General features: G+C 38.7%; 1 protein-coding gene across 1 annotated transcript in view; it reads left to right on the top strand.

The window, feature by feature from the left end:
- The window catches only part of GRK3 (G protein-coupled receptor kinase 3), a 55,882-nt gene that overhangs the window by 14,343 nt on the left and 19,259 nt on the right, over positions 1-22,280 (top strand). The window contains exons 2-8 of the mRNA XM_085310295.1: positions 6,548-6,621; positions 11,088-11,189; positions 12,331-12,405; positions 14,145-14,206; positions 15,247-15,298; positions 15,951-16,042; positions 19,193-19,292. Coding sequence (XP_085166421.1) covers positions 6,548-6,621; positions 11,088-11,189; positions 12,331-12,405; positions 14,145-14,206; positions 15,247-15,298; positions 15,951-16,042; positions 19,193-19,292 — 557 coding nt within the window. The remainder of the gene's footprint in view (positions 1-6,547; positions 6,622-11,087; positions 11,190-12,330; positions 12,406-14,144; positions 14,207-15,246; positions 15,299-15,950; positions 16,043-19,192; positions 19,293-22,280) is intronic.

Below are 22,280 nucleotides of genomic sequence, written 5' to 3'. Positions count from 1 at the left end.
AAAAAAAACAGGGAATAAGATCTCTTAAATGAAGAATTCACCCACCAAGTCTTCTTGAGTTTTTCTTGAATATTCATTTTTTTAATAGATTCTTGTGAACATTATTCTTAATTATAGAATGGTGCTTCTGATTCTGTTTTCCTGTACTGCAAATTTTTGGTGAATTATTTACAAGTCACTACAAACTGTTGCTAAACCCATGATACAGCAATCTGTTTTTGTTTCTCAGCTTCCCCAGTGATTTTTTTCCTTAATCACAGTTCTTCAGGCTYCACAGGAGTCATCCTGTCTTTATCAGATCTGCTTTTTACAGCCCCCACATCCTTCTTCAGTCCTTTTCCCTAAACATCAGCCGTGTTTCCCGAATCTCTCTCAGCCTCTGTTCATTTATCCCTTGCAGTACATCCTTCCTGCAGCCCTCCCTTCTTCCTGGCACTGTCGCAGTAACTTCCCCCATCCCAGCCCCGTTGCAGAGTATCCTGCTCACATCAGGCCTTGGACAGCGTTKGCCCTGATGCTGCCCATCCAGGTCCTGCTGGCACTGCCTGCTTCCCAGTGTCCTGTTCCCTCCTGCATCCCGCACAAACAGGAGCACCCAGGCGGGATGAGGGGCTGGGATCAAGAGAAAATGTCTCGGCTGACACCTTTCCCCCTTGTTTTCGTGAAACAGGTTAAAAAAAATTAATCACAAGAATCCCAATTAATTATAAAGAATTCCAACACCCAGCTTCCCAAAGTACAACCTGTTGAAGAGAGAGATTGAATTGGACTCCCACTGAGTTGTTTGATACACGTGTTGCTGGTAACTTAAAAATGGCAGTCAGGGTTGCCTGATGCTAACCAAGCATTAGGAAGCATGTAGAATCTCTGAAAGAATATGATTTGTGTCAGTCAAACGCAAAATGGTCTGTTGTACTCTGAAAGAAGTGTATTTCCCCAACTGCAATGTAATAAAAAGGCTATCTAAATTCAGACTCTAGCACCTGATCTCACTTTACAGAAGGCAGTTGGCCAAACTCCCATGCAGTATGAGCAATTATGCTGTTAATTTCCACTACAGAGGTATTAATGAACTCTGCAGCTGCCTATCCAGTTTCGATTTTAGTGTATTTTTCCAGTGTTGAAGCCACCATATAGTATTTCTGATGCTGGTACAGATGCTGTCATATGAAAGCAAGAAATGCAGTCTTGAAGGTATGCAAAACATATGTACCAGTGGTAAGGTATGGATCTTAATTAAAAGTTGCATGGAAAACCTGTGGGGTGAAAGAAAAACTGGTACTTGATTTCAAAGCARTGTATGTGTCTTTTTCTAGGCTGTTGCTTAGAAAGCTTATGTTATACAGTGCTTCTTGTGGCTTCATTATAGCATATCTTTTTTAAAAAAATAGAAACTTTTCTTTCAAAGGAAGTTGGTTGATGTGAAATGCACCACTTAGGTTCTGAAACAATATGCAGTGCTGTTACGAAAGGTATCCTCGAAAGGTATTGTGTTTGAATTAGCAAGTTTTACACGGTAAAATTCATCATCCCTCAGTTCGTAAAAGTTGTATCCTAAGGAATACTTTGTTTAATAACTGTGTAAATTGCATGTTTGTATACAACAATATGTTTTAATACACATGTATGAATACTCCTCGTCAATAGGTCTTCAGAGGAGGTTTGAAAGGACTTTTTTAATATCAACTCAACGAGTATTAAACACTGTTTGTTAACAGGGGATGTACCTCCCCAGCCCCTCTAAAGAAAAGAGTGAATAGCTGATAAAAGCTGATGCTCTAACTTACGAGAACTAAACATTCCTCAAGTATAAGAATATTATTCTTCTAAGTACCTGGATGTTACTGTCTTTTTGTCAAATGTTTTCTTKCCATCACAACTCTTAAAAAATTGGTCTGAATGATTTCTCTCGCTCTGCAATAATTCCCGTGAGATCTCCTGCGGTAGCAAAGCCGTTGGTGCCCGTGTTTAGGAGAGGAGCAGACTCTGCTTTGGGGCTGGCGCATGTCCCCTGCTGAGGCCCAGGGGCTCTTGAGTCCCGTAGTTTCCTCTCTTGCCCCAGGAGAGGCTCTTGAAGGTGGTGCTGAGCCTAAAGAATCACCATAATTTTTTTCTACAATATGTTCTCAGATGTCTTATGTATCCTAACAGTGACTAGTTTAAGTATTAGTACCCTCAAAGAGAAAAGGTGTAATTGGCTTTACTATTTACTATTCTATTTCTTATTTCTTTAACTAGCTCACATTTTAAACGTTGCTGTAATACTTCCGCCCATCTTTAATGGAACCTGTAAAGCATCTATAAAAGTATCTTGCTTCTCCTTGTTTTAGATAGCTCCAGTTTTTGCATGGCAATACAATAAAAAGAGAAAAAAGAAAGACTCGGAAAAGGTCTATATAAAGCAGGCAGCACAAGGCTATTTCTCCTTGTTTGCTGCTCTTGTGAACCTTCGCTGCTTCTGTGATAATTAAAAAGTTTGGAAAATATTAAAGAGGGCTAAAATGTTTGGAATGGCATTGTTAAAAATTTGTGTTGCTGTATTTTCACACTACTCCCACAGTTGCCTTTGTGGGTATTTTTTTGTTTGTTTGTGGGTTTTTTTGGTAAACGGCCAGTAGCTGGGAACATGCCAGGGATTTTTCTTTGACTGCATTCATTTCTGTTTGTGCCACTCTTTAGTCTCTTAATTACATGACTGTAATCTTTTTTGGGTCATTGTCCAAACAAAAGTTCAGTTAATTCAGCATTATTTTGCTCTATGTTGTTGATGGTTTTGATCATGTRTAAAATAAGAGTAACAAATTACTTTTAGTTCCAAAAAGTGCCTTGTTGGAAATTCAGAAGTGTGAATTTAAAGGAATTTTTGTTGTTTTCAGATTCACACCAAAACCTGGTTTCTGCCACGTTTACCATGCAGGCGAGTTTGCGCTCTCTAGAAACGGTGATTTACATGTGCTTCAGGAAAGGGTTGGTCGGTCTCTGCAGCTCGGTGAGGTGTGATGTTCTTGGCGAGGTTTTCAGAGGAGCAGCTTCGTGCTGGCTGGTGGCTTGCTAGGCGTGCTCTCCCGGGGAGAGCTCTCCCTCCCCGGCCGTGAGCCGGAGCGCGGTGCAGGGCTGCGGGTGCCGGGCGCCGGGCCGAGCGCCTCCTCCCTCCGCCCTGACGATAGGCAGCTTTACGAAGAGTATTTCCAGGGAAATGCAAACTAAGGCAAGCTTTTAAGAAGAAAAAGTCACCATACTTCCAAATTACTTTTAAGGATCGGAGAATGTGTGTTTTTAAAATACTTATTTACAAAATATTTAAAGATTGATTTCTTTTTTGAAAATAACTGCAAAACTTGGAGAATCTCTTAAGATGAAGAAAACTTTCTTGATCCAATTAGACTGCCCTCATTTTAAGAACAAAAAACAGTTTTTATAGCCTTTAGAATATCCTAACCAGCTAAAGTAATCAAGCAGAGTATTGAAGGTCTTTGGTCAGGATCCCATTTTTACATCCTGATTTTGACCAAATAAATCAAAGGGGCCCTGGTGAAACATAGCTCTTACATTATGAAATTTAATTTGGGATCTAGATGAAGCTATAGAGAGACTCTATCAAGATGCTGATAAGTCACTTCCAGTTACATGTGAATTAACGCTTTTGTTTGCCTGATTACTGATGCTTCGTCCAATGTGATTAATGGCTTTGCTTATAAGAAATTTGTGAGTTTTTTTTCTGTAGGTCTTTGATAAATAGGGATAAGAGGGTGTTGAAGCACATGGTTTTTATAACTGATGATTAAATGCTTTTCTATATGCACTACTTTACCTTCTTAAAATTTACATTTTTGATGTCCTCTGTATCAGCCCTTACACATACTGAAAACGTGTGGATCATTTTGGTATGTTTATTTGATGTTAAATGATGCAGTATGTGAGAACAATTTCTCTTCCAAGAAGCATTTCAGTCAATAAATAAAGGAAAAGAAAAATGTATGTTACGAAATTGAGATGATTATTAGTAAAAACCAACCAAACAAAACCCCTTATTTAACTCGAYGTCATCTCCTTCCTCCCCTGCAGCATCACAAATGCAACATCCAGTAGAAACTTCAGTTTTTGAAATATCATAGCTAGTTGATGAAAGACAATAGAGATCTACAATATTTATAGAAATATTTTTAATTTATAGGCAAATAAAGCAACCTTTGCTTGTAGATCTCTGGTRTAGAGGACACCTTGCATTTTGGCTGAAGAAACTACTACAGTGTAATAGTAGTAGAACAGAGAGATTTCCTTGTTCACTGCAAAGATTTTCTGGAGAATAATAATGTAACATTTGAGATGTATGATGGTCACAGATTTTCACGATGAGTTTATCAATGATTGAACATTTAGAAAATTGCAAAGAAGCAGYATATTTAAATATGAAAGTATTCTTATTTTCTGTGCTGTTGAATTTAATTTTTAAAGCTGCTAAGCAAGCGTGTTTGCCAGCTGAACGTCCACGGAGGGGCCAGACCGGGCTTTGCCCGGCGGTGGGGGCTGCGCGGGAGCACTGGGCAGCCCTGGCCGTCAGCGGATCCCTGCTGCTGCCCACGCGCCCTCCCCGGAGCATCCCGCTTCGGCGTTACCGCGCCTGCATGCCTGGCTCTTCGGCTGTTTCGTGGGGTACAGATTTTTTTCCTTCTTAGAATGGTTTTACAYGGACTGTTTAAGCTGAAATTCAGCRTATCAAGAATTTAGGCACTTTATCAATGATAACGTAAATCGATCTCTTAAACAGAATGTGGCAGCGCGCAGCTTTTGCRTTTCCGAAGGCAACCAAATTATGTGACCAAGTTCTCACCTTTCTTTCCTTCTCACAGACAGACATTTTTGTTTGGTGCCCTGGTCATTAGCTGTATTACAGGGACATCCATTTGAACACTTGGACACACAGATGTGAAAGGAGGGTTAGGTATTTGTCAGTCAGAGGATRCACCTTCCTCAACACTGTTCTAGTKCAATAGCAGAAGCCTGGTATTTGCTTTCGCTGAAAAAAACAGATTTCTGTCTGTTCTYTGCCTCTTTCAGAAGTATCTCCTTTTTTCTTTCTTGTGTCTTTCTTATTGGTCTAAGGTAAAAATCTGCATGCATTAACAGAATTGCAGTGTAATTGTCCTTAGATTAGGATGAACCTCAGTAATGTTGTAGCAGCAGTGCTAATTAAATTGCTTGGTCCTTCGGTTCTTAGTGTTACTGTGGATAGTTTTGCTCCATTGAACTTCATGGGCACGAGAGCTCTCTGGTTTTAATTGGAGTCTTGCACCACAGCAGATTTCCAGTGACAGCAGCTGCTGTGTTTACTTGTTTGTTGACTTATCTTTAATTTGAGATATTTTGACACCCCTCACCCCCAAAATTTGCCAAAGACGGACAGACAAGCAAAGGCCTGCCTCCTTAAAAAACACTCTGTTTGGATGCCTCTTGTATTCTAGTCCTTCTGATAGGCAGGAGAAAGAGGGCATTCAAGCCCTTCCGAAGCGGTGCTTGGCATAAAAAGCAAGATAGCCGAATTTACCGCGATGCTCTTGGTGAGGCTGTCACCGCAGCGGAGCTGCACCCTCGGCGGCCGAGGACCGGGCGCAGCCGCGCGCTCCCGCGGCCCTGGCCCCGGCAGCTGAGGAGGGGAACAGGGAACGGTGTGGAGCCAGCTCGCCAGAGCCCTGGGAGCAGCWGCTCTGTCTTTTCTTGCTCACTTTGTTATTTTAGTGTACATTTTTATGGTCTTACCTACAAAAGTTGGATGTGCTTTCCGTAAGTAGGTAGTAAGCCCAAATAAGGAAAGGGGTCACCTGCCGAAATGAGCTGAACGTGTGTTCATTTACAGCTCTACAGGACTTGCAGATAACCCCAAAAATTAGCTGTGACAACAGATAGCTGCGTTAGGTCGAGTAAAAGGATATCAGCAGAAATCAGCACGGGCGTACACAAAGACAGTGCTTCCGTGAAGCAAAGCCTGGGTGACACRGCTGAGATGCAGAGTGCAGAGCCTACACTTTAAATTACTTGCAGAGGGCCCATAAGGTTTCTAATGCAATCTGCATGTGATAAAATGTGCTGGAGGTAACATTAACCAGTATTTTTAAAATCAAAGTCTAAAGGCACTGAGAAAAAAGTGTTTTTATTGCTTTAAAAAAAAAAAGTAAGTCTATTTCAAATAACAAAATACATGAATTTGTATGGATATCTGTCTTTTTATTCTGAGAAGAAAACCCTCCAAAACTGGTCAGTGTAGAGGAGTGGAAATTTCAGTATGTTATGTAAACATTCTGTAAAGTTTCCAGCAGGTAGGAATTGGAATATGCTTAATATACCTATGGGAGGTGAATTACATTTATAATCTTTTTCTATTCAGARTACTGTAGGGCCACTTATGTTTGGTGTTAAACCTTGTCAATTAAGAATATTTACACAGCTATAGGCAATCCACAAAACTACCCGTTTCTGTGTATCCTTTGTTACAAGCTATTGTATTATGGGTGTGTTTTTTTCCTGAAAAATGTTTGATTTTGTTTTTCAGGATTTTTGCTTTTTAAAGACTATTGCATGAATGAAATCGATGAAGCTGTYCCTCAACTGAAGTTTTACGAAGAGGTAAGCTGCCTTTTAGCTGCCTTTGGGACTGTGCGCTCGGGGACGTGGCTGGGGAAGGCTGGCGATCAGGCATAGGATGAGGATGCGTAAGGATCCATACTGTTCTGGTTCCACGCTTCAGCTTCCAAGCTTGTATGGTTGATTCATAAGATACAGTATTTTATACAGTAGTAACTGCAACTCAAAGGAATAAACTTATTTAAACATGTTCAAGAGAGAGGTTTTTTTAAATGGTCACGTAACTACTTAATCAAGTTGGTCATTTAGCACAGTACTTTAWTAGTGTATATTAGCAGAACAGTGTAGATGATTCTTTGCTCTTACTGGTTATGATTATATAGTTAAGACTTAGAAAATGGAGTATTTATAGCAGAAACTTGCTTAGCTCAAATTCTAACATTGCTTTTATTTGCATGTACTGAAACAATGTTTTTATTAAACATCAAGTGTATCAAGACCTTTCGAGGTGCTTTGTTAATTGAAGAGTAAAGTCTGTTTCATTTTGAAGTATATGTTGAAAACAAAACACTGGAAGAAAGTTTACGAGAAGACAGACACTTAACCATGTGTTTGTTCACCACATTYTTGCATCCAAGGATAACTTGAAAAATATACAAAGGATGATGAGGGAGAGAGTCCTAGTAGAGATTAAAATACGTTTAGGCTTATTAATGCTTTTATCATAAGATGTGCTCCTTGACTGTGGGTCACTTGAAATATTCATAAGAAGTGAGCTTTGAATTAGGCTCATCTCAAGTCTCCGTTTGCTAAATGTCTCTGATATCTTGAAGTTAGGCCAAGATATGTCCTTGAGAAATAGGACGTGCTTTTGATCTTCACTTGCGAAGAAGGTGATAAATCTTAGTTCAGCTACAAATATAGAGATGAAGTTATAGAAAAGTAATYAGCATTTGCTAGTTTTTGCTGGAATTACAGCAGTGGATTCCTTCTTTCAAAAAGACCTGAAAGCAAAACCAGTGTTTTTTTCCTTATAGCCGATGTTAAGCCTGTATTATCCATTACGCRTAATGAAGGCTTTTCCTTAAAGGCAGAAAGCCTGAAATAAGACAAAYCCAGCAGAGAAACCCATCTCACATTGTCCCAACGCACATCAGCAGAAAACGGAGCGTGGTTTCCCAAATGCAGACGGCTTGTGTGTCGCGGATGGCGGTTGCCATGGAAATCGCTGGCAGCTCCAGGCTCCGTTCTGTTCCCATCCATCCTGCATGGAGGAAGAGGTGTCAGTCTTCCTCCTCCTGCTCCCCTATCCCTCCCGGTGCACCCTGCAGACACCTGGGGATCCTTAGTGCTCTGCTCATTGCTGTTAGGTATGTGACACTGAGTATAAAGAGGTATTTAGTCCTATCAGAGATGTTGCATTTGCTTAAGAAATGCATGAGCGTTTCTGCAAGGTAGCCAGTGTTGTTCAGTGTCCTTGAGAAAAGCTGCCGAGATCACCTTTGGCCAGATTGCTCCGTGACCTATGGCTTCAAGTTCTTGTCACTAGAGGGCTAAAAAAACCCAAATAGGCTGTGCTGGTGTTAGTCGGAAGATAAATTCTTAACAGTATACAGTTCCCCCACTCAAATTAGATATGCCCTTTTCACAAAGAGGAATCTTTTTCTACTCTTTCCATCTTTTTATACATTGAACGTATCACTGTCATCAGTAATCAAAAATGCAAGTTGTAACAGATTGTTTAGCAAGATATTTCTAGCTACCTCTTTATCTCTGAAACAATTYAAAATTGCATTTTCAGGTTATTAGCAAAGTCTTGCCTAAAAAAATTTTAAATGCTGTGTCATGCGCTTTTAGAAAAATTCCATTAAAGATATTTAAAGAGAGGTTCATTGCATTTTTGTCCGTGACGTTCTGGATTCAAAAGAGTTGTGGTTTTTGTTTTTTGTCATTTTAATATTTGATTTACTTACTGCRTTCATTACATGTAGAATAATTTGAGTACACTGTTACATTAAAAATCGCTTGATGTAGAAGGGCTCCGTACTCCAGGGATTTCATATTATTGCAGCTTAAGTCACGATCAAGCATTTAGCTGGATGAGTGATTCATCCAAATCTCTTAARAAAAAAAAAAAAAAAAAGAAAAAATCTTCTAGCTGCCTGAAAACTAATGCATTCTAATTTCAAATTTTGAAAAGATACTTTGTCAGACGCTTTTTGAAGGTGAGCTGAAGTTTGCCAGGGAGGTATTGAAATACAAGATGACATAGTACATTATCTCTGGGTCAAGAGTAATGCTGAGGAAACTGCTGCTTGCGGAGACAAGTTACATGATAAATGGTGACGCTTCCTTAGCTCTGCCCATCATTGTATTTTTTTGGCATGGTACAGTAATGTTCTATTTAATGAATGTGTAAAATTAGCTTGTGAATGTCAGGCGTGCATGTTAAATGTAATCGCAGGAGAGTGTCTCATCACACTATCTCGTAGCTTGCAGTGGGCCAGTGTATTTGAGGGGGCACGTGGCTGGAGATGAGGCAGGTGAGTGGTGTGGCACAGCTCACGGTTTTAACACGAGTAAGTCTYTGGGACTTCTGTGGAGGATGGGGTGATTTGACCAAGTGGGAGAGACTCCAAGTATGTATCGTCCTTTTCTCTAGACCCTTAGAAAATCTTGATTTGGTTTTGGAGAATGTTTGAAAATGCAGAGGACAAGGGGGTTTTGCAGTGGTTAAAAAGATTCCGTAAAGTCAGGTTGATGGCAGCGTGCCTGTGGGCAGGTTGCTTCAGGAGACCTCTCACGGCTTTGGGTGCTGGAGTTACATGATGTCTGCTCAAAAAATGAAGGAGTGGAGGCTGCATTCAAGTAAGACAACCTGTTATGTACCAGAGTTTCTCCCATTCTTTTAATTATTTTTGAGGCATTGCATTAATTAAAGAAAATCTTTCTTTGAGATGTTTTGAATRATTTTAATGAGAAATTGCTAGAAACGGGGAGGTAATCACAGATGGCAAACCATGGTGGAACTGTTGCATTACTGCAGTCAGCAAGCAAGGGGACTGTGGCTGGAAAACCACGGAGCTGGAGAGCGTGGTCAGTGGCGGTGTTCCGCCCCCAGAGACGGACCCCTCCGGGTTTGTCGCCTCAAGAGGCCTGTTCAAGAGCATGGCAGGAGCAGAGGGTTGTGCCTGAGGTCCCTCGAGGCCGGACACCRTGATCGCTCTGCTTTGGAAGGAGATGCTCTGCTGCATTGTTTGTGCAGAGCTTATCCTGTAGTCTGAGGGTACCAGCAGCTCCAATACGGCCTGTTCCTTCCTAGGCAGGCACAGATGAAATCCAGCTGAGCCTCAGCCTGCTTTGATTTTCCTGACTTGGAGCAGGAATGCAGAGTACATCTGCATGCTTTGGGTGCCCCTTGGATCCCGGGACATCATAGCCTGGTGCCAGGAAGGTCCAGCGCGCCTGCAGTTCAGTGCTTGCGTCAGAACTGAGACTCTTCCCCACAGCTCTTAYGCTTTTTGCTTGCTTTTTCCTCCTGTCTGTCCTAGAAGAACTTCTTCCCTAAATCCATCCAAAGGACTCTTGAACTGATGTTTTTTCCCCCTCCCCCGGAAGGCTACCATTATAAGTATGACAGTCTCCCAGTAGTTTTGTTCTGTAATATTAACCATGTGGGTTGGCTGTTAATTCGTGTGGAACATGCTGATGACTGATATAAAACCAGCAGAAACTCAATAGATTATACGCAACTGTCTTTCTAGCGACATCTAGGATTCAAATCCAACATTTACCTGAACTCTGTGAACAGTTTTAAGAGTGCCTCACATTCTTATGTAATCATCTTTACCTAACATGCTGTAATTGCTCCTGATCAGGACGTTCCAGTTTTCTCTTCTGAGCTGGGTCCATCACGAGTGATGCTTGTGCCGCATGCGTAATGCTGCACCCTCGAGCTGGTGTGAGCAGTGTTGCTGGCACTGGGCCCTGCGTATGTCCCAGAGCATCACGTGAGGTAGTCTGAGAGCAGGGATCAACATTCTTGCCTGCAGCAGGAGCTGAGGCCGTRCTCTCCATCTCCGAATGGAGCAGAGAGGAGAAAACCTCCAAACACCTTGTGCGTGTTGACTTGTTTGGCTCTCCCTGCCCGGTCCGGTCCTGGCACGCAGTTTCCTTCCTGTTTCCTATGGAGATCTGTAGCATGGCAAATGGTAAACAGAGCAAAACATGCCTCTCACTTAGTCCTTTTCAGACTTTTGGAGACAAAACTTTGTGGTCGTGTTAAGCAAGTAAATTGGTTTCTATGCGTAAAAAATTCTAAGATAAAAGGAAAATCTTAACGTCAGCTTTAGGTGCAGAATTGCAGGCAGCTCTTCTTTAAGAGCCTTTACTAAGAGTATAATAAAGCAAAATAGAACTTCAGCCAAAGCAAAGTCCTGTTTTTATCTAATGAGTGAAAAGTATTTAAAAAGGGCTGTTACGAGTGATCCTTCTTTTTTGTATTGCAGATAAAAGAATATGAGAAACTGGATTCTGAGGATGAGCGTCTTACCAGAAGCCGGCACATTTATGACACGTATATAATGAAAGAACTCCTGTCGTGTTCCCATGTGTGTATCATCTAAATGTCACCCTTTTCTTTTCATTACTTTGAGTGGCTTGGTAGCTGTGGTAATTTAGAATAACTGATATTCATTCAAAGAACAATTAAATTTATTGCTGAAGGAATTGTTTCTACAAATATTTGCTGTGGATTTCAATTTGAAATCCATGGGACTGGGTTTGTCTGAATTCAGCTTTTTTCCCAGGAGTGAAGTATAAASATCTAGCTTTTGTTAAATTTGGTGATATGCAAAGGAAATACTTGAAGGATTCATCTATTTTATATGATTTCTTTAAACCAAAGCTATGTTTTAGAATAAGATAAAATGTGGATAGTTTTTGTGTCTTGAGCGCATCTCTGCGTGCGTATGCAACGCACACACACAGATACGTATGTATGTAAATAAATAAAKAGAAAACCTAACTCTCTCCCTTTCCAAATCCCACAATGGCCATGAAAGCTTAATGAAAGTGTAAAAGTTGAGATTTTATCTAAGGCTGGTCACACAAAGTTTTTTTTTCAATTTGAATTTGTTGGATAGCAAGCAATCTTTCTTATTGTGTTAGAGACAGTAGCCTTCTTAGCTGCAATATGATAAATTAAAGACATGCGGCTGCATGGTGACAGATGCAGCTTTGTTGAASTCAATGAAAGCACACATTTACTGCAGCTGAAGTTTTGGCTCGTTGATGTACAGTGTACACTGTTTAATTTTGGTTTTGTTTTAAGAACAATTTGCAAAGTATTTTGCCMTGGTTGTATGGATTCTTTTGAGGGAGGGTTTTAAGGAATTCCATGTTAAGTATGCATTATTGTCTCTTTATCGATTAAAAAGTCCATGTCCACTTCTGTATCTGTAGCTGTCCCTATACAAAGTTCTCTTCACAAATTGGGTGAAGGAGCATCCTCTTGCCTTTTTACCTTCACCTTTCTCCTCATCWTCTTCCCCTCTCCTTGCCTTCTAGTTTTAGAATAATGGGATTAATACTGTGTTCAACGTGCTTTACAATAATACACTTACTGAAAGCTCCATTGCGTTCATTCTGAAATACATTTATTTGTCATATGATTAAAAGAATGACAGCGCTAGAGACCTTAAATGAAACTTCTAACATTTCCAACTGTTTGTAATTTTTCTTTCTCAAAAGCCTTTCTCAAAACAAGCTGTAGATCATGTGCAAATGCATCTAGCCAAGAAACAAGTGCCAGCCAGCCTTTTTCAGGTAGGTTAAGATGGGCTGAATGTTCAAGTTTTCCTCATTTATTTGACGGTGAGTGACTTTGTATATGTTTAAGGAGACAGACTAAAGGAGTTTTGGTAAATGTTCCTCTGTGTAATAGAAAAACATTCTGTTTTGATTATCTAAGTTGAATACAAATGATAAATTACTATTTTTCTTTTCCAAAACATTTTAAGCACATTTATGAAAACAAAATATACCTTCCTATATGAATAGAAACAGTTCTTAAATTTATGTAATTTTAAGCCATTAAATGGCTTAGAATAAATCATTTTGCATCAGCAAGCTGCACATCCTGTCAGCATAAACTAAATCACAAAGTGGAGGATTTGTCTTAATGTTTAAATAAWACGAAATCTTTGAAAGCAGTGAGATTTAATGTAACAACAGGTTGTATGCATTTTTTCCTTTTTCTTTAATTCTCAGGTATATTAATTTGTAGTTGACGATGGTGAGGAATTTGTCATTTTTACTATCTTGCATGTTTCTCTACCTCTCCAAAAGGCAAAATTGAGTCAGAAGTTACCTTTAAAATTAGGATTTTCTGCCCTAGTGGAATTATGGTGCTTTTTTGTTACTTTCTTCTGAAAATTTAGAATTTTAGAAAGTACAGGCTTTGCTTACACTCAATTTAAATAGAAAAATAAATAATATCCTGGCTGATTTGCTGAATTCTTTATTTTCTGGAGAAAACTAAAACAAAAAAGATAAAGAAATGGGAAATTAAATATTTATTGTATTGTTACAGCTCTAATACAGGTCAATGTAACATAAAAAATTCAGATTGATGCAAACATTTATATTTAAGATGAATTAAACCGATGTGTTTTTACAGATATGAACCTCATCAGTCACAGGAGTGTCTGTAGGCTTAAATTTCTTTGCAATACATTTTAAGTATTTGTATACACTGTAAAAATGTGAATATTGTTCCTGCTAGATTTTTTCTTGCTGTTCAGTGAACTATGTTTAATGTTACAATTAGGTGAACTGACAAACTGATAACTACATTGCTTGAGTTGGATCTCACTGCTAATTGGGTTGGGATTTGAAATCACTGCATGCCATAACATATCAAGAAAAAGTATTTCTCTACAGGAAAAGTCACTTATGAATTGAAGGTACTGATATCTTGCTAAGGTCAGAAAGGAGAGAAGCACGAAAAAGATTAAATGTGTCAGCAGCTCTTTGGGATTGTGGCCTCCAAAGGAGAGAACATGTTTAGTGTTTAAACACATGTGACAGAAAAGAAACTTCCAGTTGGATGYCGTGATTCTGTTATAAAGCTTCAGTATTTGCTTCCTCCTGTTGTACATAGGTAGGCATAATACACAGGTTTCGTGCAGCTCCCACAAGGAGAATATTTAAGATTTTGTAGCTCATGAAAATACTGTATGTTCAGCACAACTGCTAAGATTCCAAAAGCTAAATGAAGCTTAAATGCTTCAATGAGCTTAATTAAAGCAAATTACAGTAAATACTGTGGTTATGTAGGGCTAATGTTTATAGAATGCAGAGCAAATTTTCAGCACCTTACAGAATTACGCTCATTGCAGAATTTTCAATGGCTGGATGTTGGCTTTTAAAATTTAATGGCAGCCTGAGCTTCTAATGGCAGCAAATTCTGGAGCTTTAACACATGAATTATGTTTAATGGATAGTATTGCATCATCAGTTTATTATGTGCTTAAATATTAAATGTATTTCTTAATCCTTTTTAGCCATATATAGAAGAAATTTGTGATAGTCTCCGAGGAAAAATATTTCAAAAATWTATGGAAAGGTATGAACATAATATATTGCATGAACTTTCTACCTAATCTAGGAGGTAGTCAGGTCCCTTAAGTATTGCTGTAAAATAAGGCTAAAAATGTTTAGTAACTTCATTTAATGATTCATTAGTATATTATGAACAAGCTGTGAATGGCTGTCTTTGTGTGTATTATGGTAAAGGTCAGGATATATTGGTAAAAAAAATTCTCTAAGGGTAGTGGAAGATGATTCTATTGCTTAATGAAGCATAAAAACAGACTGCTTATAATTTGATCTTAAAGGTTTTAGAAAAACTCAAACAGTGATTTTAGGGAATATTTTCATGAATAACCATTTCTTCTATGTGACTGAAAAGACCTGCTAATTCTGTTTTGTATCTGGACACCTTGCAATAAAACAGAAAAGATCTGAATGGAGCTACTCCTGTATACAGAATCAGTAAAATTTGGCCCATGCCACCTACTGCCAACTATATCATATAAAATGGTATGGTGGTATTCTACAGACAAACTGAAATAGTTATAAAAATGTCTTTTTTGAATATAAATAGTTAATAATTTATTTTGAAATAGGAAAAGGTTTTTTTGGCAACAGCCTCCAATAATACTGATGTTTTTCCTGTTTTAAGATAAAATAAGTTTAAAATATTCTTTGGAGTATACTGTGGTTCATTAACGTACATTAAACTGCCTGTTTCCTTAAAAATATCTTTTTCTTTCTGTAATTTAAAAGTTTGTTAGTTCCTAGATTAGTTTGCTGGTTGCTTTAAAAAATTAAAAACAGAGTCTGAAAGATATAAAGAAATATTGAACACTTACAGTTGCAGGAATACTGATGTATGGTATCTTTTTCTTGTAAGGATGCAAATATTAAGTATGCAGTGTTGAGTAATTATTGAGGGGAGAGATTACAATTGTTTATAAAGAAGATKATTGATTACTAAATATCACAACTCACCATGTGATAAATTTTATTTTCAATAACAGTGTGTTGATATTTCGTATAATACTTCAAATAGCCTCAGGTAACTTTTCATTTTTTTTTCTACAGTGACAAGTTTACTAGATTTTGTCAATGGAAAAATGTAGAACTAAATATTCATGTAAGTACTTACAAGTGTATTTATCTTGTCAAAGGCTGATACGAGAAAGAAAATGTTCAATTTTGAATACTGCTTCTTAAAAGGCCTTATTAAGAAGCACAGTGAATGTTGCTGTTCTACTGTTCTATTCTTAGCTGTTCAGTCTTAACAGTGCCTTTCTGGACATCCTTTCTGCCTGTTTTGAGCTAATAGCCTTACAATTTTATAATAGCTGGAAGAAAATGAAGTGCTAGAAGTGTTTCTCTTTAACCACCCCACACCATCCTCTCCTCTTTTTCCCATTACAGTTCAGACATTGTCTCCAGTATTCTTAAACTTAGCTTCTGCTTTGTCCCTCCATGTAGCTCTCGTGCAGCTTCTTTTTCTGTAAAAACAAATATCCTCTTCTGCAGACTTTGTCGTGAATGAGAATGTGTTAGTGTCTTTGCTAACAACAGTCTCATTTTTGTCTTACTGTTTTTTGTTACTACTTAGACTCTAGTGCTCGCAAGTATGTTGAAAAATAAACGTTAAGGTGCTAAGTTTTCTAGAGCAATGTATACTGTATGAATAATAATAGTTAAGCCTCTTAATATATTAGTAGATTATTTAGAGATTTTTCACAGTAACTTTCATAATATTGAAAAATGAAGCCTATTTTTTGTGCTTACAGCTGACCATGAATGATTTTAGTGTACATAGAATAATTGGAAGAGGGGGATTTGGTGAAGTGTATGGCTGCAGAAAAGCAGACACTGGAAAAATGTGAGTATATACACACTATATTTTAAAGATAATTGTAAACTCTGAACTATGCAAGAAATCCTTCCAGTAATTTATTACAAAATCACTGCAGAGCAGTGTCACATTACTGTGTACTTCATTGGAATGAAATTTTATGCCAAGAGGTTCTGATTTCTGGATCATCTTTAAGTCTCATTTGATATTTGATCCTGTTATGTCCCAGGCAGTGAGGCTCCAATCTAGCAGAGTTTTGAAGCACATCCTTTATTTAAATGGTCTTGTCCAAATTAATGGAGACTGCACATGTGTTTAAAATTAAGTATGTGCTCAAGTGATTTCCTGGATCAGAGCCTGACAGTGCAGAACAATGTTCTTGTGGAAACTGGTGACTGTGTGAGGTGTTATCCCTCATCTGCTGAAGGTTACTGTTCTTGCCATGAAACGTATCATGTAGCTGATGCTTCCCCTTCTCCTTTGGGTGAAGTTTTCCAGCTCAGTTTGAGCTACCTCCGTTAAGGAGGTGGATGGTAACCTCACAGAATGGAGGTGTTGAACAGGTGGGAAATGAGTCATCATAAGGTAAGGTTAAAAGATGATAAGGGAACATGACCCCAGTGCTTTTCAGTTTGTAGGGCACATTCTGAATATGGCATTCTACATTTGTATAAATTAAGAAAGTTTTTGTCCTCATGAGCACACRTTTCAGTAGCAAAAGCAGTGATGCTTGCTTACACTGGGAAGAACATGGTTCCAGTGTTGAACTGTTAAACAGAATGCTGAGGGGGAACTGAAGATCAGCCCCTGTGTGTTTTGGTTTTCTCTGGGTGCTGTCATTCACATATCTCTCCTAATCAACARATTTCAAGTTTTAGGCATAATTGTCCCTCTATGTTGTGTTTTGAACATTTAGACACTAATTTGCCAAATTGTTCTTGGTGAGATTTTTACTTTCATCTTGCTCTTCTCTTAACAATCTTGGTCCAAGAACTATCCTTACACTTTTCTCTTCTGTATAAGCATGACATGTTTGAAGAGCCAAGTCTTTGCAGTTACAGCTGGCTTCATTGGCAATTGTGTGTGCTTTGCCTCCTTGATAATAAAATTCTGAGCTATTAATAAGTGGAAGACCTCTTAAAGTTACCTTTGTCCTCAATGTTTTTGCAGTGACCTCAAGTATACGTCCTACTACTACTAACAATACTGTCTTTGTTCTTGCTTTGGTACTTCCGTCCATGTACAATTCATTAATTTGTCTATGTACAAAACCAAACATTTTATTTAGCTTGAGCCACACTAAATAGGCCTCTACCCTGAAGAGGTAGCTTTTGGCTTTCAGTCATTGTGATGTCTGAATTTTTGCCGTGGCACGAGGTGGATAAGCCTTGGGTCTATGTGGGCAAGCAAAGAACAGCTTTTCTCAGTTGTAGGTAGAGTAAAGGGAAGTGAAATGCAGGAAATCCAGATTTTTCAAACTTGAAGTGAAACTTGAGATCAGGCTCAGTTTCTGGGTAGAGGTTTGGTTTATTTCTTTCTTAATCCAAACCTGTTTACCCATCCCTAATCCAGATCCCGTCCACTCTAGATGTCTGCCTCTGCTGCACTTACTGTCTGCAAGGAGCTTGGGAAGCCGCCCCTCTAAGGTAAATGCCGTTGGTGTTACACTAACCCACAAAGATACACCTGAGGCTTCTTTCACATCACTTCCTTCAAGGACATATAAATAGGGGCAAGAAATGCAATTCAGAAAGCAGTCTAAAGGGAGGGATAACAGTCATCTTCTGGCACATAGTTTGATAAAAGAATGAATGAGACACTTGATTTCAGCCAGCCTTAAATGGCCCCAATCATTCACTTGGATCAGTAATGTCAAAGCATAAGTAAAGGGTAGCTTGTAAAATGCTGTTTATAGTTGTTGTTTGCAGACTTCTCAGCAAGAACCTGTTCTGCAAATATATTCTTGTCTTTTACGAAAGTTTTAATTCCAGTATGTTCACTCTAACTTTTCTGCCACTCACAACACACGCATGGCAAGCAGTGGATTTGCTCGTGTAGGGAGTGCTAGTGGTGACATGCAAAGAGAAGGTGATGCAAGGCCTTGTTCAGTGCAGAGCTGCCTCAGTGTGCAGCCAGTGTGCATTGATGCCATGCTGTAATGTAGTGTTTTCCAAAGAATATTTTGAAATGAATGACTTTGTCCTAAAAATCCATGATTGCCCACGTCTAGAAATCTATGGAAGAAAGTAAATGTCATTCTGTGTCATTTTCTGCTGTTGCCTAGTAGGAGGCTCACCAAGCATTTTGGAAAAAAAAAATAAATAAAAAAACCACCGACCGTGATATATCCTACTTTTGTTTGGTGGTTGTTAGATTAATGTTCTTTTTCAAGCAAAGCTTCATTACTTTGTAAAACTGTAGCTTTATTGTTCTAAATACAATATTTTATTTAAAAATCTGATGATAAAAAATTCATGTAATCTTTGGTCTTGCATCTATGGAGTAGGCACCGGCTGGCATCAGCCAGGAGCTGCCTCCCAACTGCACTTCCCATGAGCAGGGTTGCAGGTGGGAACCAGCCCCTGGCCATCTGCAAGGACGGTATCAAAAGCAGTGAGGCACTGATGATTATTCTTGTGGATCTCTTTGGAGGTATTTTGTAATAGCCACTCATTAATTCTGTGTAATATAAATGTAGAAGAAGATTAAAAAGCTATCTGATCATCTTTTGGGAGTAGAACACAAACTTCAGGAAAAAACTAAAAAAAACCTAGTGTGTGCTTTAGGATATTACTTTCCCCGTAGAGTTGTAAGTGTTAAATGAAGGTATAAATGATCTATATTAATTCAAACTGCAAATTCTTGCTTAAAGGTATTGAGGAATGGTCCTATGATACATAATTCCCATATTATTATGATGTCTTACTGCTGAACTCAAACTATTTGTTTAAGTATATTTCTTTGTTAGGCTTCTGATGAAAATTATGTTTTCTTTCTGTGAGATTTTGGATGCTTTCTTATTTAGTCATGTAATGATATTTCTGGTATCATGTACAAGTCCTTAAGGAGACTGCATAGAGGCTACTATAAATATGCATTGCATGACTGCTTGTAAAAAGTACTGTGCACAAGAGGACTCCTTTTCTGGTGCTTTTTCTGAATGGTTAATATTTTCAGGTATGCAATGAAATGTTTAGATAAGAAGAGAATCAAGATGAAGCAAGGAGAAACATTAGCCTTAAATGAAAGAATTATGCTGTCTCTTGTCAGTACAGGAGTAAGTATCCTTGATTTGTTTTTCTTCTTTTTTGCATGTAATATTAAAACTGTGACATATAGTACATACTTCATTAATTCAGTTGTGTGACATGCAAAAATACTCCTCAACAYGTTCTAGCAATATGTCCAAAGTAAGGATGGAAAAATAAGCTTACTTTTTGGTTTGGGTGCCTGTAGAAATCAGCATCTCATCTTTGCAGAAAGGATTGAGGAGGTACCCCTTCCTTAGCTAATTCTTTTATTTTTTTTACCGTCTGAGTTTTTAAAAATTCCTTTTAAACATATTTATATTTGAAGCTTTTCCAAAATGTTATTCTGTTTGGTAAAGAAAAACTTATTTTCTCCTATAGTTATATAACACTCTTATAAAAATGTAAGATGCTGTTTCAGAAAAAAARCTTAGTTACTGATTTTTCCACCTCCTTCTATGACCATGACATTAGCTTATCAAATTTTTCTTTTCTTTTTATGTACTTTGGCTGAGTAACTATCCATAATATGTACAAAGTGAGTGTGTCTAGGTAGCATGCAAGTCTATATAAAGTTGGAAGCATCACAGACATGCATAAAAACCAACTTAACTGGCTTTGGTTCCACCCGACAGTGTCTTGTTACCTGTAGAAGAGAAGTTCAGTGGTGTCCATAACATATTACTCTCTTCAAGGCAGACTTTGAAGTGCCAGAACCTGCTAAGTATGCTGACCTCATTAAACAAAACTTGAAATCAGCTCTTATCACCATGGTTACACGGGAGGCTGGTRAAAAGGTTAATTTTGCTCATGGCTGTTACGGTGTTCAAATGAAMTGTTGCATTTGCAGCCCAGGGTAAGCACATCCACTTTTCCCAGCCCGATTACAGCCTGGGAAGGCATTGCACACGGTGCTGTTGCAGGCCTGTTGGACGGCAAGGATGCGGGCACCACATACATCTTCCGCGGGAATGTGGCTGCTTTTGCCTGTGCGACTGCAGGGAGGGCTTCCTGCTTTTCTCTCAAAGACGAGATCCGTATCTTTTGCAGACTGTGGAAATCTTACCTTCACTTCTGCGTTGTCCAGATGGATTCATAAATGCTGATTTCTTTTTTGAGATCTAATTTGTTGTGCATTTAGTATCATTTTGGCCTTTAAGTGCATGCTCAGCATCCTTGAGGTCCTCTGCTGGTAAGGGGGTCCCATCAATCCGATGAGGCTTTRRCATGGGCTGTTTTCCCCCAGCCGAYAGTCTGACAGCTGGCACTGTTTTGCTCACAGGCCCAGTTACAGAGCAAGCTTCCCATGCTGTGACAGCCCCTTGTCTTCTGCAAAGTTAGGATTAAAAAATAGAAATGTGTTTTTCTGGGTTTACATACAAATAAAAAATTTCAGTTGCTAAGTAATGCGCTTTTCTAGGCAAACAAAAACACTGAATTTGACCACATTTGTTACTTTCTAGCCTCCTTGTAGGCATGCGAGGTGCCTTTTTGCACAAATTGACAGAGGAATGAAGCTGGTTGCAATTTTGTTCCTTTTAGAGCAGCTTTTGAGCTTCTGCTCTGTTCTGGTTGGGTGATTTTTCTCTGTTGTTGGAAATACTCTGATAAGGTAAACTATAAAAAGGAAATTAGGGAAGCTATGCATCAAGGTTTTACCATAAAGTTTAATTTTTTCTTAGTGGAAAGCCCCTAAGGCCCTTGCAAAGACAGAATGGTTTGTGTGTTTCTTGTGCCTTTCTTCAGAAACTGTCATACCCATCCCCTGCCCCAGCCTTTCACAGCAGAGAGGTAGACAGGCACTGCTATTAAAAGTCAGTGTATTTCCGTTACTGTAGAATTGCATCCGCATTTGGCTTGAAAATGAAGCTAGAAAAATGATAGAAAAAATATTCATTTTTTTTTTAATGTGCGAAATTAACAGTTGGAACAGTTAGCAACAGAATTGTATTGGATTTATCAGTTAGACTTTTGATTCAAGTTCCTCCCCCTGCCTCCCCCCAAAAAATAATAAAATAAGTTCTAGCTTAACCAAACTTTCAGGATTCCGGAAGGGCAAGTAGATAAAATTTGTAGTGCAGACTAGGCAAGAAATTAGCCAAATTAATGGTAATTGTCTATTTAACTTCAATTGTGATTCTTTTTCTTCAGTTCTGAACATGAATTTTTGTGTCTAATGGTTCAAAAATAATTCTTTACAAGGCTGCTAGTGGTTGGAACTAGCTCTGATGCGACAGAGCATAGCTAGTCATTTAGCAACAAAAAAGTAAGGCAAACATTTCTTTCATTGTTTTTTTTTCCTGTTTTGTTTTGCTAAGGGTTATCAGCTCATTATAGTGTAGCTTCTGTTAGATTCTCAGAARTTTGAAAAAGAGTTTGATAAAAGACAGACTGCCTGTCCCTGCCATTTCCTCCCAATTTCCCCCTTAATTTTTCTAATGTGAAGAGAGATTTTATACATCCAACCTGAATTGATAGCATTTTGTATCTGTCATTGCATCATAGTCYGGAGCATTTTGAATATGCAGAATTAAATAGATTCTGAAAATGATAGAATAAGATAATTCATTTCAGCACTGTGAATACGAGCTATTAGAGTTGTGTGGTGCTCGCCTTTCCCCGCAGCAGGATTTGTGCACTACACAGAGCAGCGGTGGACCTGGGGGGTTCGTCTTCGCACAGTTAGTCATTTAACTAGGAGTCCAGCTGTCTTTACAAAACACGTAATAACAGCTGTGCAGATTACACAAACACTTGTGTAATCGTTTTTTGTTATCCCACCTAAAATTCTGGCATTCACAACTGGTTCTTCAATAGGGAGCTCCTACGTTTGAGAACATTGTGGTTACTTTACCAGAGCAGCTTTTTCCTGGTGGTGCTTTGACTCGGTGCTCGCTCGGGCACTGGGCTTTTGGTGCAGCGTGGGCAAACTGCTCCCTAGGTTTGTTTCTCCCCTCACAAAAAGATACAGGCCCCCTTTTCCTGCGTGGGAGAGGTGTTCAGTCTTCAGGCTTGAA

The sequence above is a fragment of the Rhea americana genome, unplaced genomic scaffold, assembly GCF_003343005.1.
Source record: "Rhea americana isolate MKP2758 unplaced genomic scaffold, rheAme1 scaffold_315, whole genome shotgun sequence".
NCBI classification, from domain to species: domain Eukaryota; kingdom Metazoa; phylum Chordata; class Aves; order Rheiformes; family Rheidae; genus Rhea; species Rhea americana.
This window is presented reverse-complemented; position numbering and strand designations above follow the sequence as displayed.